This window comes from Entelurus aequoreus, linkage group LG06 (genome assembly GCF_033978785.1).
Source record: "Entelurus aequoreus isolate RoL-2023_Sb linkage group LG06, RoL_Eaeq_v1.1, whole genome shotgun sequence".
NCBI lineage: Eukaryota > Metazoa > Chordata > Actinopteri > Syngnathiformes > Syngnathidae > Entelurus > Entelurus aequoreus.
Genome location: NC_084736.1, coordinates 36,627,635 through 36,644,551, shown reverse-complemented (window position 1 = coordinate 36,644,551; position 16,917 = coordinate 36,627,635). Strand labels below are relative to the sequence as shown.

At 39.5% G+C, this 16,917-nt stretch overlaps 1 protein-coding gene across 4 annotated transcripts in view; it reads left to right on the top strand.

Annotated features, from left to right (window-relative positions):
- The window catches only part of wdfy3 (WD repeat and FYVE domain containing 3), a 202,441-nt gene that overhangs the window by 109,240 nt on the left and 76,284 nt on the right, over window positions 1-16,917 (top strand). For all 4 annotated transcript variants that reach the window (XM_062050680.1, XM_062050679.1, XM_062050678.1 and 1 more), the window contains 9 exons: window positions 1,423-1,660; window positions 5,652-5,752; window positions 6,942-7,160; window positions 7,269-7,450; window positions 10,300-10,531; window positions 10,597-10,757; window positions 11,794-11,905; window positions 11,985-12,175; window positions 12,287-12,439. In XM_062050680.1, the coding sequence (XP_061906664.1) occupies window positions 1,423-1,660; window positions 5,652-5,752; window positions 6,942-7,160; window positions 7,269-7,450; window positions 10,300-10,531; window positions 10,597-10,757; window positions 11,794-11,905; window positions 11,985-12,175; window positions 12,287-12,439 (1,589 nt within the window). The remainder of the gene's footprint in view (window positions 1-1,422; window positions 1,661-5,651; window positions 5,753-6,941; window positions 7,161-7,268; window positions 7,451-10,299; window positions 10,532-10,596; window positions 10,758-11,793; window positions 11,906-11,984; window positions 12,176-12,286; window positions 12,440-16,917) is intronic.

Genomic DNA, 16,917 nt, shown 5'->3' with positions numbered 1-16,917 from the left:
AAGTAATTTTAGAACCTTGATTAAAAGTTTGTATAGTGAAGAAAATTTCTCCATAAGAAACAATTTCAATAAGAGTAATTGGTTCCAACCTCAGTAAATAATAGAAATTGTTATAAAGTACTGTATATCAAATATATGTATCAAGGAGGTGATGGATCCACTGTCTCTTTATGAACAAGCTAAAACAACAACAACAAGCTAAACTGTCCTGTATGTGCTGCTCTGCCAACACACGCACACACAAGTAGAAGTCCCTCAAAAACGGTCAGCAATCACAAAAATCCTTAAATTTAACAACCATATTGCTACAATAATACACATTTTTTTAAAAAGGGTCCGTGTGTGTGTGTGCCCTCTTGAAAGAGGCACCGCTGAACGAGAGTAACTCTTCTCTTGTGCTGTGAAAAAGGTTTGCGCTGGCATATTTTTCCACATCACAATTAAAACTTGCTGTGGCTAGTTTGTCGATTCAATTACCGGTAGTCTTTTTTTGTTTTGTTTTTACTTTAAACTTTTCGACGCTCGTCTGATGTCTTTTTGGGACTCGTCTCGAGTTAGCAAAATGGAGGAAACTTGTGAAAAGGTGAAAAACACAGAAAAGGTACACACTGAAGTGCTGAGAAGTGACTAGTCGTGTAGTGCGCCCTACTTTTTGCCTGCAGGCGTGAACCAAAAAGACAGAATTTTGGTCCCCAGAGACACGGTTCTCACCGTGTAAAAGTTGGTAAATGGAGCTTGCACTGTAAATGGAGGTTGCACTTTACACGTTTGTAAATGGAGGTTGTACTGTACAAGTTTGTAAATGGAGGTTGCACTGTACAAGTTTGCTAATGGAGGTTGCACTGTACACATTTGTAAATGGAGGTTGCAATGTACAAGTTTGTAAATGGAGGTTGCACTGTACAAGTTTGCTAATGGAGGTTGCACTGTACACATTTGTAAATGGAGGTTGCAATGTACAAGTTTGTAAATGGAGGTTGCACTGTAAAAGTGTGTAAATGAAGGTTGCACTGTACAAGTGTGTAAATGGAGGTTGTACTGTACAAGTTTGTAAATGGAGGTTGCACTGTACAAGTTTGTTAATGGAGGTTGCAATGTACAAGTTTGTAAATGGAGGTTGCACTGTAAAAGTGTGTAAATGAAGGTTGTACTGTACAAGATTGTAAATGGAGGTTGCACTGTACAAGTGTGTAAATGGAGGTTGTACTGCACACGTTTGTAAATGGAGGTTGCACTGTACACATTTGTAAATGGAGGCTGCACTGTACAAGTTTGTAAATAGAGGTTGCACTGTACAAGATTGTAAATGGAGGTTGCACTGTACAAGTTTGTAAATGGAGGTTGCACTGTACATGTTTGTAAATGGAGGTTGCACTGTACTTATGACAGTCTGTCTAAGTGTAAATGTCCCCGCCCCTGCAGACAGCATGACCATGTCCATGGAGGGCTTTGGCGCCGACAGCGTGTTCGCCACGCCGGCCGAGGACAACGGGCAATACCGCATCAGCCGCAGCCTGGTGCGCTCGGCTGAGGACAGCACGGTGCCGCTCACCCGCGTCAAGTGTCTGGTGTCCATGACCACACCCCACGACATCCGCCTGCACGGCTCCGCCGACACGCCCGCTTTCGTGGAGTTCGACACCTCGCTGGAGGGCTTCGGGTGAGTCGTGCTTTCTTCTTTGGTCACGCTGGGAGCACCATGGGCTGGAACACACACACACACACACACACACACACACACACACACACACACACACACACACACACTTCAGTGAGTCTGCAGGCGGCTGCATACAAATAAGGTATTTCACACCTTTTATGTCTGATATGTGGCAGTGTCAGCATGCACTGAGGGTGAGGACCTCAGCAGGGTGCCCTCACACACACACGCTTACACAGTGACACACACACTTACACAGTGACACACACACTTACGCTGTGACGCACACAAACTTACACCATGACGTACACACACATACACGTCACACACACACATTGTGACATACACACACTTGCACCGTGACACACACCTACACCGTGACGTACACACACTTACACCGTGACGTACACACACTTACACTGTGACACACATTCTTACACCGTGACTCACACACACCGTGACTCACACACACCGTGACGTACACACTTACACCGTGACGTACACACACTTACACATCACACACAAATGTGCATTGTGACATACACACACTTGCACCGTGACGTACACACACTTACACCGTGACGTACACACTTACACTGTGACGTACACACACTTACACCGTGACGCACACACTTACACCGTGACACACACACTTACACAGGGACATGCACACACTTACACCGTGACGTACACACACTTACACCGTGACATACACACACTTACACCGTGACTCACACACTTACACCGTGACGTACACACACTTACACCGTTACTCACACACTTACACCGTGACGTACACACACGTACACCGTGACTCACACACTTACACCGTGACTCACACACTTACACCGTGGCGTACACACACGTACACCGTGACTTACACCGTGACTTACACCGTGACGTACACACACTTACACCGTGACTCACACACTTACACCGTGACTCACACACTTACACCGTGGCGTACACACACGTACACCGTGACTCACACACTTACACCGTGACGTACACACACTTACACCGTGACTCACACACTTACACTGTGACGTACAAACACGTACACCGTGACTCACACACTTACATAGTTACGTACACACACGTACACCGTGACTCACACACTTACACCGTTACGTACACACACTTACACCGTGACTCACACACTTACACCGTGACGTACACACACTTACACCGTGACTCACACACTTACACCGTGACGTACACACACTTACACCGTGACTCACACACTTACACCGTGACGTACACACAATTACACCGTGACTCCCACACTTACACCGTGATGTACACACACTTACACCGTGACGTACACACACTTACACTTTGACGTACACACACTTACACCATGACACACACACACACTTACACAGGAACATGCACACACTTACACCGTGACGTACACACACTTACACCATGACACACACACTTACACAGGAACATGCACACACTTACACCGTGACGTACACACACTTACACCATGACACACACACTTACACCGTGACACACACACTTACACAGGGACATACACACACTTACACCGTGATGCACACACACTTACCGTGATGCACAAACACTTACACCGTGACGCACACACACTTACACCGTGACGCACACACTCTTACACCGTGACGCACACACACTTAGACTGTGACACACACACACTTACTGTTTTTTATATTTTAGACATAAAGCATAAAAGCATAAACAATCTGATTTCATTGACAACCTGGTCTGGTGAAGATAAGGTCCTTTAAAAAAATAAAAAATAAGATAAATCAATAAAAAACTTTTTCTTGAATACAAAAGAAATTAAAACAATATAAAAACAATTACATAAAAAATAGTAATTAATGAAAATGTTAGTGGACCAGCAATCATGTGTGCTTCAAGGACTGTATCCCTTGCAGACTGTATTGTGCTATATTGTAGGAACCAGAAGTTTAATAACGGAAAGAGACAGCCCCTTTTGTGTGAATGAGTGTGGAGGGGGGAGGGAGGTTTTTTGGGTTAGTGCACTGGTTGTAAGTGTATCTTGTGTTTTTTATGTTGATTTAATAAAAATTAAAAAAAGGGTGGACAACAGGAAATGGAACAAAATAAGAGTCTTGGACAGGAAATAATACAAAGTACAATAAACGTATCATAATTGTCATGTGAGATCTAAATATTTTACCATCTCACTTCTTTTTTTTTAGCACTTCTGTTTTGTGCTTACAACATATTGTCCTAAGTGTGTGTGTGTGTGCGTGTGCATGTGTGCGTGTGCATGTGCTTGAATCACATCAGAATAGAACATGAAGTTTCAAACAGCAGCACATGAGCGACAAACGCACTGCTGGCCCACTTTCTGCACAGCATGAACACACACACACACACACACCCACACACACACACACACACACACACACACACACACACACACACACACACACACACACACCCCTCCTTTCTCTTCCATCTGTCAACATGAAATATTGATGCTCCCCTCTGCTATTAGGAATAGCACTCTTCCCTCCCACACACACACACACACACACACACACACACTAGTGAGTGTTCTGCTTAGTGAGGCACTGATATTGTTTTGAAGGTGTCGTGTTCTAATCAATGAAGTACAAATTGCTTATAAGATAATAATTCACTTGAAGTCAAATAATTTTTATTCCCACTTTTTATCAAACTTAAAAGCATTTTTCATCTTACTTTGTTTGTGTAAAAAGTCCATGAGTCCATATTTTACAGTGAAGCTCTGTTTTTTGGTTTGTAAAAGTCTTCTTGACTTGTTTCACCTAATGACACACAAACACACTCTTCACATATTCTTTGTGTACATGGTTGTAGAAAGATGGCAGCAACAATCACCTAATATACACCTCTGTGTGGTGAGCTAGCCTGATGGTGTAAGAGTTGTTTAGCAGTTTTTAAGAATGATGATGTCACAGGTAAGTAGGTCAAAGACATTGGAGTGTGTACAAAGAGTTAAAAACTGTTTTATTGGAGACATGTTGACAAACAACATCTACTCTGCAGAGAGAAAAGGCGAGTGGGTCCTCGTCTCAGCTTTCTGCCATCTTTTTAAATGTGCAAATTAATCTTATTTTTCACCACACACATACACACACACAGTCAATGTCAGCACTCTTCATTTCCAAGTCAGACATTACTGTTGTCGCAAGGAGACTCCAGGTAGCAGAGCAAGTCAAACATCTTCTACATTGTGAGAGTCTACCCTTGAGAGTTTTCAATGTGTGCCAGCTCAGAATGAAAACATTTATTTCATCATTAATTCAACAACACCCTCATGACAAAACATACTACATTGTTGCAGTAGTACCATGAAGAATACACATACATCTACATATGTTGCATGTTCAGTGCTACACTTCCTGAATAACTTTTGTGTACTAATCTGTTTATCTTGCTTTTTCTTTTTTCAGTACAACCTCACGTGTGTAACTGTACTTTTCCACATACTGTATTAACACCTTACTCCTGTCTGAAATCACTTTTCTTCGTGTACTAATGTGTAATTAATCCCACATTTATCAACCCAACATAACACTTATATACTTGGATTTTATATATATGATTTTGTATATATTATGTGTTTATATATGTATGTATATATATGTACATATGTGTATATATGTATATATATATATACTGTATATATACAGTATATATATATATATATATATATATATATATATATATATATATATATATATATATATATATATATATATATATATATATATATAGACATGTGTGTATATATATATATATATATATACATACACTGTATATATAGACATGTGTGTGTGTGTATATATATATATATATATATATAGATATATATATATATATATAAACTATTTAGATGACCTGTATAAAGATGACTCTAACACCCATGATGATGCATTTGATACTGTGTGGATTGGCTGATATCAAGTCCTCTTGTGTTGACATTGTGTAGGTGTTTGTTCCTGCCCAGTCTGGCGCCACACAACGCCCCCACCAACAACGCCAACGCCTCTGGGGTCAGCGACGGCGCGGTGCTGAGCGGCATCGGCACAGGTATGACATAACTGGTTATGACATCACCATATGTATAAGTCACTGGTTATGACATTGTCACATGTATGACATCATCATCACATGTATGAAGTCACTGGTTATGACATCATCGCATGTATGACATCATCACATGTATGAAGTCACTGGTTATGACATCATCACATGTATGACCTCATCAAAGGTAGGAAGTTACCAGTCATGACACCATCACAGGTATGAAGTCACTGGTTATGACATCATCACATGTATGACATCACTTGTTATGACACCATTACATGTATGAAGTCACTGGTTATGACATCATCACATGTATGACATCACTTGTTATGACATCGTCACATGTATGACATCACTTGTTATGACATCATCATATGTATGAAGTCACTGGTTATGACAACATCACAGGTATGACATCATCACATGTATGAAGTCACTGGTTATGACATCACATGTATGACATCATCAGGGGTATGGAGTCACTGGTTATGACATCATCACATGTAGGACATCATCATATGTATGATGTCACTGGTTATGACATCATCACATGTATGATGACACTGGTTATGACATCACATGTATGACATCATCACATGTATGACATCATCACATGTATGTATGTATGACATAAACCCACCCAGAAAACTTAGTTTTGACAGACTTCCTTGTCTCTAACATGACTTTGTTGGAACCTGGCTATTATTGAATAATTGACAATCAGATTCATTTTTTATTACAAATTCATATATTTGGGCTCCAGCTAAAAGTTTACTTTTTTCATGCCTATTATTTATTACTTTAATAACAACATTACTTCCATCTCTCCACTCGTTAGCATTCTTCCTCCCATCTTTTATCCCGCCTCCCTCCCTGTGTCGCTGCTCTTATCCGCCATCTTCAGACTTTTTGTTCCATGACTCAGGAGAATAATTGTGAGAGAATAACCTACACAGTCAGAAGCACATTGTAATATGTGTTCATTGCTAGCAATAACACTGCAGCAGGTTATTTCTTTGTGTTTGGCGCCCTCTACCTTCAGTGCTGTGTACTGCTTGTATTTTCATTCTTTTCACTGCTGTACTATAAAGGTACAGTCTGTATCTGCAGGACGTGTGTCTTCACCTATTCTTTAGGGGGCGCTAACAATGCAAGAAATGTTACTGACCCACTTCCCTTCTGCCACCACTAGGGGAGCGCTTCTTTCCCCCACCCTCCGGCCTTAGCTACTCCACCTGGTTCTGTGTGGAGCGCTTCAGCACGGCGCCCCAGGCCCACCCGGTGCGCCTGCTGACGGTGGTGCGGCGGGCCAACTCGTCGGAGCAGCACTACGTGTGCTTGGCGCTGGTGCTGTCGGCCAAAGACCGCTCGCTCAGCGTCTCCACCAAGGAGGAGCTGCTGCAGACGTATTGTGAGAACACCCACACCTCTCCTGCCGCTCTTCACCAATAACACCTCTCTCTCTCTCTCTCTCTCTCTCTCTCTCTCTCTCTCTCTCTCTAACTCTCTCTCTCTTCAGCGGATGAGTCCAGCGAGGAAGCATCCTTCTATGAGATCCTGCCTTGCTGCGCTCGTTTTCGCTGTGGCGAGCTCATCGTGGAGGGCCAGTGGCACCACCTGGTGTTGGTGATGAGCAAGGGCATGCTGAAAAACAGCATGGCCACGCTCTACCTGGACGGGCAGCTCATCAACACCGTCAAGGTATCACAAATCATCCATTTTCAAATCAATCGTGACTCTTATTTATAACGATCCTTAATCCATTAAAAAAATTTAAAGGCGAGAGTATACAAATGAGTTTAAAGATGGGACTTAAATGCTTCTACTGAGGTAGCATCTCTAACTGTTACTGCTAGAACATTCCAGAGTACTGGAGCCCCAATAAAAAAAGCTCTAAAGCCCGCAGACTTTTTTGGGGCTCTGGGAATCACTAATAAGTTCTTAAAACGCAGATTTCTATCCGGGACATATGGTACAATACAATCAGCAAAATAGGATGGAGCTAGACCGTGAATAATGATCTCAGCATTGCTGGTCGACAAAATGGAACACATTTTAGCGATATTACAGAGATATTAGGCTGTTTTAGTAACACTCTTAATGTATGACTCAAATGAGAGAGTTGTGTCGAATATAATACCCAAATTCTTTACCGAGTCACTTTGTGTAATTATTTGGTTGTCAAATGTTAAGGTGGTATTATTAAATAGGTGTGTAATTGTTTGGTTGTCAAATGTTAAGGTGGTATTATTAAATAGGTGTATAATTGTTTGGTTGTCAAATGTTAAGGTGGTATTATGAAATAGTTGTATAATTGTTTGGTTGTCAAATGTTAAGGTGGTATTATGAAATAGTTGTATAATTGTTTGGTCATCAAATGTTAAGGTGGTATTATTAAATAGGTGTATAATTGTTTGGTTGTCAAATGTTAAGGTGGTATTATGAAATAGGTGTGTAATTGTTTGGTTGTCAAATGTTAAAGGCCTACTGAAAGCCACTACTACCGACCACGCAGTCTGATAGTTTATATATCAATGATGAAATCTTAACATTGCAACACATGCCAATACGGCCGGGTTAACTTATAAAGTGCAATTTTAAATTTCCCGCTAAACTTCCGGTTCGAAACGCCTCTGAGGGTTGACGTATGCGCGTGACGTCAATCATTGAAACGGAAGTATTCGGACACCATTGAAGCCAATACGAAATAGCTCTGTTTTCATCTCATTATTCCACAGTATTCTGGGCATCTGTGTTGGTGAATCTGTTGCAATTTGTTCATTGCATTATGGAGAAAGAAGCTGAGCAAGCAAAGAAGAAAGTTGTCGGTGCGAAGTGTCTATTTTGCGAGGGAAGTCAGCAACAACACGTACACAGCCGGCGCTTCTTTGTTTACATTCCCGAAAGATGCAGTCAAGATGGAAGAACTCGGACAACAGAGACTCTTACCAGGAGGACTTTGATTTGGATACACAGTTGCGATAACGTGAGTACACAGCTGCGCTTCCAAACATTTGATCGCTTGCTATAACTAGCTCGAGCTAGTAGCTAGGAGCTAGGAGCTAGCATTAGGATTAATTTGTGGCATATTAAATATAAGCCTGGTTGTGTTGTGGCTAATAGAGTATATATATGTCTTGTGTTTATTTACTGTTGTAGTCATTCCCAGCTGGATATCAGGTCCCACCCGCGCGCTTCCAAACATTTGATTGCTTGCCCGTACGTGCGTGTCATGTACGTAACTTTGATTAAATATATAAGCTTTATGAACCTTGGGTTAGGTGAACGGTTGTTTGGGCTGAGTGAGTGTGTGTGTTGTGCAGGTGTTTGAATTGTATTGGCGGGTTATATATACAGGATCCCGTCCATATTACCCGCTCGAGCTATAACTAGCTCGAGCTAGTAGCTAGGAGCTAGCATAACAAACACCTAGGTGTTATTATGCAGGATTAATTTGTGGCATATTAAATATAAGCCTGGTTGTGTTGTGGCTAATAGAGTATATATATGTCTTGTGTTTATTTACTGTTGTATTCATTTCCAGCTGAATATCAGGTCACCCCCGGCTCTCACAGCATCTTCCCTATCTGAATAGCTTCAACTCCCCACTAGTCCTTCACTTGCACTTTACTCATTTAAAAATATTTCATCCTCGCTCAAATTAATGGGGAAATCGTTGCTTTCTCGGTCCGAATCTCTCTCACTTCATGCGGCCATCATTGTAAACAATAGGGAACTTTGCGTATATGTTAAACTGACTACGTCACGCTACTTCCGGTAGGGGCAAGCCTTTTTTTATCAGATACCAAAAGTTGCGATCTTTATCGTCGTTGTTCTATACTAAATCCTTTCAGCAAAAATATGGCAATATCGCGAAATGATCAAGTATGACACATAGAATAGATCTGCTATCCCCGTTTAAATAAAAAAATTTAATTTCAGTAGGCCTTTAAGGTGGTATTATTAAATAGGTGTATAATTGTTTGGTTGTCAAATGTTAAGGTGGTATTATGAAACAGGTGTGTAATTGATCGGTTGTCAAATGTTAAGGTGGTATTATTAAATAGGTGTATAATTGTTCGGTTGTCAAATGTTAAATGATAAATGGGTTATACTTGTATAGTGCTTTTCTACCTTCAAGGTACTCAAAGCGCTTTGACAGTATTTCCACATTCACCCATTCACACACACATTCACACACTGATGGCGGGAGCTGCCATGCAAGGCGCTAACCAGCAGCCATCAGGAACAAGGGTGAAGTGTCTTGCCCAAGGACACAATGGACGTGACTAGGATGGTAGAAGGTGGGGATTGAACCCCAGTAACCAGCAACCCTCCGATTGCTGGCCCGGCCACTCTACCAACTTCGCCACGCTAATGTTAAGGTGGTATTATTAAATAGGTGTGTAATTGTTTGGTTGTCAATATGTTAAGGTGTTATTATTAAATAGGTGTATAATAGTTTAGTTGTCAAATGTCTATAAAGTGTTAAAAATCTCCCATAAAAGTGTCATTTCATGAAAGACACCCGCTTTTCCCGTGTCTTCCAGCTGCACTACGTCCACAGTGTTCCGGGGGGTTCTGGATCGGCAAACCCGCCAGTGGTCAGCAGCGTGTACGGCTACGTGGGCACGCCGCCGGCCCAGCGCCAGCTCTCCAGCCTGGTCTGGCGCCTGGGGCCCAGCCACTTCCTGGAGGAGGTCCTGCCCGCCGCCAGTGTCACGGCCATCTTCGACCTGGGACCCACCAACGTGGGGAGTCTGCAGGCCGTCTACCTGCCTTGTGAGGGCCCCGCCTTTCTCTCTTGTCTCCCTCGCACGCCCCCCACTGAAGGTCTGCTCGCACAGGTAAGGACTCCAAGGCCGAGGTGGCGCCCGCCTCCCCCGTGGCGCTGGTGCCGGAGGAGAAGGTGTCCTTCAGCCTCTACGCCGTCTCCGTGTCCACTCTGACCGTGGCCAAGATCAGGAAGGTCTACAACAAACTGGACAGCAAGGCCATCGCCAAACAGGTAACAAGCACACACACGCAGTCGCCATGGTGATGGACTGTACAGGTAAAGTTTTAAAGTGTAAAAAGAAGCTAACCTTTATTGACTGTACAGGTACAGTTGTATTTAAAGTGTTAAAAGAAGCTAACCTTTATTGACTTTACAGGTACAGTTGTATTTAAAGTGTAAAAAGAAGCTAACCTTTATTGACTTTACAGGTACAGTTGTATTTAAAGTGTTAAAAGAAGCTAACCTTTATTGACTATACAGGTAAAGTTGTATTTAAAGTGTAAAAAGAAGCTAACCTTTATTGACTGTACAGGTACAGTTGTATTTAAAGTGTAAAAAGAAGCTAACCTTTATTGACTGTACAGGTACAGTTGTATTTATAGTGTAAAAAGAAGCTAACTTTTATTGACTGTACAGGTACAGTTGTATTTAAAGTGTAAAAAGAAGCTAACCTTTATTGACCGTACAGGTAAAGTTGTATTTAAAGTGTAAAAAGAAGCTAACCTTTATTGACTGTACAGGTACAGTTGTATTTAAAGTGTAAAAAGATGCTAACCATTATTGACTGTACAGGTACAGTTGTATTTAAAGTGTAAAAAGAAGCTAACCTTTATTGACTGTACAGGTACAGTTGTATTTAAAGTGTAAAAAGTAGCTAACCTTTATTGAGTGTACAGCTACAGTTGTATCTAAAGTGTAAAAAGAAGCTAACCTTTATTGACTGTACAGGTACAGTTGTATTTAAAGTGTAAAAAGATGCTAACCTTTATTGACTGTACAGGTACAGTTGTACTTAAATTGTAAAAAGAAGCTAACCTTTATTGACTGTACAGGTAAAGTTGTATTTAAAGTGTAAAAACATGCTAACCTTTATTGACTGTACAGGTACAGTTGTATTTATAGTGTAAAAAGAAGTTAACCTTTATTCACTATACAGGTAAAGTTGTATTTAAAGTGTAAAAACATGCTAACCTTTATTGACTGTACAGGTAAAGTTGTATTTAAAGTGTAAAAAGAAGCTAATAGTGAAACATGACTTCTTCCGTAGCTGGCCGTGTCGTCTCATGAAAACGCCACGCCAGTCAAGTTGATCCATAACGCCGCCGGACACCTCAATGGAGCGGCGCGCACCGTGGGCGCCGCCGTCATCGGCTACTTGGGTGAGCGAGCTTGCGCGCGATCCCTCCCGCCGACGACGCTAACAGGACGATGAACGCCTCCTCTCCTGTCGCTCCTCAGGCGTGCGCGCCTTCTCCCCGAAGCCCGTGGCCAACAACCTGCAGTACGTGGGCGGGGCGGCAGCCATCTTGGGCCTGGTGGCCATGGCGTCGGATGTGGAGGGTCTGTACGCGGCGGTGAAGGCGCTGGTGTGCGTGGTGAAAAGCAACCCGCTGGCCAGCAAGGAGATGGAGCGCATCAAAGGCTACCAGGTGGGCGTGGCCAGCAGAAGAGCTGACATGTCATGTGACCCTCACATGTTGGCGCTGACATGTCATGTGACCCTCACATGTTGGCGCTGACATGTCATGTGACCCTCACAGCTGTTGGCCATGTTGCTGAAGAAGAAGCGCTCGCTGCTCAACAGTCACATCCTGCACCTGACCTTCTCCCTGGTGGGCACGGTGGACAGTGGCCATGAGACCTCCATCATCCCCAACTGCACCGCCTTCCAGGACCTGCTCTGTGACTTTGAGGTGACTCATATTTACATAATCATAATTATATTTACATACTCATTATCATATGGACTCATATTTACATACTTGTTATCATATTTACGAATCATACACATAATAAAACTTACTAATATTAACATACACATTTTCATGCTTACTAATATTAACATACATATTATCATACTTACTAATATTAACATACATATTATCATACTTACTAATATTAACATACACAGGGTCATATTTATTGATATTTACATACACATAATAATGCTTAATAATATTTACATACACATGATTGTCAGGAGATGTAATTTGAAGGTGAGTGTTTATTGTAAAATTTAAGGAATTAGTAATAATATTTGAAGGTATTAGTAATAATATTTAAAGGTATTAGTAATAATATTTGAAGGTATTAGTAACAATATTTGAAGGTATTAGTAATAATTTTTGAAGGTATTAGTAATAATATTTCAATGTATTAATAGTAATATTTGTAGGTATTAATAATAATATTTGTAGGTATTAATAATACTATTTGAAGGTATTAGTAATAATATTTCAATGTATTAATAGTAATAATTATGTGTAGGTATTAATAATAATATTTGAAGCTATTAGTAATAATATTTGTAGGTATTAATAATAATATTTGAAGGTATTAGTAATAATATTTGAAGGTATTAGTAACAATATTTGTAGGTATTAATAATAATATTTGAAGGTATTAGTAATACATTTGTAATATTTAAAGGTATTAGTAACAATATTTGTAGTTTTTAATAATAATATTTGAAGGTATTAGTAATAATACTTGAAGGTATTAGTAATAATATTTGAAGGTATTAGTAATAATATTTGAAGGTATTATTAATATTTGAAGGTATTAGTAATAATACTTGAAGGTATTAGTAATAATATTTGATTGCATTAATAGTAATACTTGAAGGTATTAATAATAATACTTGAAGGTATTAGTAATACTATTTGAAGGTATTAATAATAATATTTGTAGGTATTAGTAATAATTCTTGAAGGTATTAGTAATAATATTTGAATGCATTAATAGTAATACTTGAAGGTATTAATAATAATACTTGAAGGTATTAGTAATCATATTTGAAGGTATTAGTAATAGGGCTGGGCGATATATGGAATATACTGGATATATCGTGGGCAGAGGTGGGTAAAGTAGCCAGAAATTGTACTCAAGTAAGAGTACTGTTACTTTAGAAATGTATTACTCAAGTAAAAGTAAGGAGTAGTCACCCAAATATTTACTTGAGTAAAAGTAAAAAGTATGTTGTGAAAAAACTACTCAAGTACTGAGTAACTGATGAGTAACCTGTTCGTTTAATGATGACGGCAACAAATAATGCACAAAAACATAAAAATAGCAATGAGCAAATTCAGAGCCAGGAATATCTCTTAAGCAACTAAAACAATAATATATATTAAATAATAATACATTAAAATAAAAAAAATTAAGGCAAATTGAGCCACAATAACTTAACAGCACCATAGGCCCAGTAGGCATTGATTGATTGATTGATTGATTGATTGATTGATTGATTGATTGATTGAAACTTGTATTAGTAGATTGCACAGTACAGTATATATTCCGTACAATTGACCACTAAATGGTAACACCCCAATAAGTTTTTCAACGTTAATCAATTACTTAATAAATGACCAAGTCGAGGTGATCTACCTCATATATACATACATACACACACATATATATATATATATATATATATATATATATATATATATATATACATACATTTATATATATATATATATACATATATATATATATATATATATATATATATACATACATTTATATATACAGTATATAATTTATATTTATTTATTTTGCCGTTTTTGTTCACATGTTAAAGGTGTTTTAATGAATATACATGCATGTTTAACATATAGATTCCTATCTTTCATGAAGACAATATAAGTTGGTGTATTACCTGATTCTGATGACTTGCATTGATTGGAATCAGACAGTAGTGCTGATAACGTCCACGTTTTCAAATGGAGGAGAAAAAAAGTTCCTCCTTTCTGTCTAATACCACATGAAAGTGGTTGGTTTTTGGCATCTTATTTGTCCAGCTTCCATATTCGTTTTTATACACTTTACAAGAAACACATTGGCGGCAAACTCCGTAGCTTGCTAGCTTGTTTGCCCTGGCTTTCGGAGACTCTTATTTTGTTAGCGCAGGCGCGATGGAGCAGCACTTTTATTGTGAAGACAGGAACTGTGCGGTCAGTCTTTAGGCTTTTGACGGGAAGTACGGTTGAAATAAAAAAGTGTCTTTTTTCCTTCACACTTTTGATTGATTGATTGAAACATTTATTAGTAGATTGCACAGTGCAGTACATATTCCGTACAATTGACCACTAAATGGTAACACCCCAATAAGTTTTTCAACTTGTTTAAGTCGGGGTCCACGTGTGACGGTCATGTGACCGCCTGGCTCTGTTTGATTGGTCCAACGTCACCAGTGACTGCATCTCTGCAAAAATCAGTAGCGAGTAGCGAGCTGAATGTAGATAAATGGAGCGGAGTAAAAGTAGTGTTTCTTCTCTATAAATATACTCAAGTAAAAGTAAAAGTATATTGCATTAAAACTACTCTTAGAAGTACAATTTATCCCAAAAGTTACTCAAGTAGATGTAACAGAGTAAATGTAGCACGTTACTACACACCTCTGATCGTGGGTTTGTCTCTGTGCGATACAGAAAATTACTATATCGTGATATTGGAGTGTGAGTTCTCAGGCAGTTGCTTTTAGCTGCGGACATTACACTACAGGCTTTTCTCATTCTTTCTTGTCTCTTCTCACAGAGAGATAAAACAAGCGCGCCTTCTTACATACGTCACATAGTGTCGCGCGTGCAACATCGTACGCCCTCGCGGAGCAGAGAGGTAGCAGCATGGGTAACGTTAGTTGTGGTGCTAACGGAGCGGTGCGAGTGGTAATACGAGAGAGAGAAGGTGATAATCTGGTAACAAATGGAGGAAGAATTAATTCCTAAGAAAAACAGCAGGGGGTCCATTGTCTGGCGGTGGTTTGGTTTCAAGCGGGAAGATATTGAACAGACAACCGTAATATGTCAAGTATGCGGCAAAAGCGTTGCTACAAAAAGTAGCAGCACTACTAATTTGTAGCATCATTTGAAAAGTCACCCGCTAGAGAATGAAGAGTGCTTGAAACATCTCGGCCGGTGCCACACCCACAAAATGCCGAAGCAACCATTTCCACATCAACACTGTATGAAAAAAATTGTCAACAACAGAAGGAGATAAGGTCCACAGTAAACTACCACATAGCGAAGGACATACACTACTCGATTTCCTATTATGCAGCTCATTTTTATTTGACAGTTATTGAAATATCTTGTGTGACATCATGCACAAAAGTGCACTTTATTTGTTTAAAAATATTGTAGTGGCGTTCTGTACAAAAAGTGCACTTTAATTTAGTGTTGTTTTGATGTCATCTTAGTGACATCATGCACAAAAATGCACTAATAGCTTGTTTTAAAATGTCTCTGACAATCTTTCACTTTCTGTTTTGGAAATTACATGAATGTTTGTGCCACTGCTTAATAACTGTTTAATAAATAGTTTTGGTAAATTGACTTAGTTGTGATTTCCCTCTCTGCATGAAAGTTTAAAATGAGCATATATTAATGCAGTATGAAGAAGAATGTGTTAATGTAGACACATAGAATCATCATACTGCTGTGATTATATGCATCAAGTGTTCATTCAAGGCTAAGGCAAAATATCCAGATATATATCGTGTATCGTGACATGGCCTAAAAATATCCACATATTAATAAAAGGCCATATCACCCAGCCCTAATTAGTAATAATACACTGTAAAAAAAAAAATCTGTAAAAAAACGGTCATCAACTGGCAGCTACGGCTGCCAAACGAAAACCATAAAATTAAAGTAAAACATTGTAAACCAAATAATGATCAAAAACATTATATTTACAGAAATTTTCATGAAACGTTTTGCGGAAAAATATCGTAATTTTACAGATTTTTACTAAATTATTAAAATCAACCACCTTTAATAAAGTGACGATGCAAACAGTTCTGCAGAAAAATACCTTTATTCTACAGAGTTTTTCCAAATTATTACAATCAAACACCTTTAATGAAGTGACAATGCTGGCAGTTCCACAGAAAAATACCATTATTTTACAGATTTTTTCTGAATTGTTAAGATCAACCACCTTTAATATAGTGACTATGCAAACAGTTCTGCAGTAAAATACCTTCTACAGCATGGGTGTCAAATTTGGCCCGCCGTGTAATTTCACTTGGCCCATGAGGTGATATCAATTCAACACTAAAGCTGGACCTGCCGATTATATATTGCGGCGGTGCCGCAGTAACACCGCATTCACTAATATTCTTATATTTGCCAACCCTCCTGGGAGGCTTCCATACTTCAGCGACCCT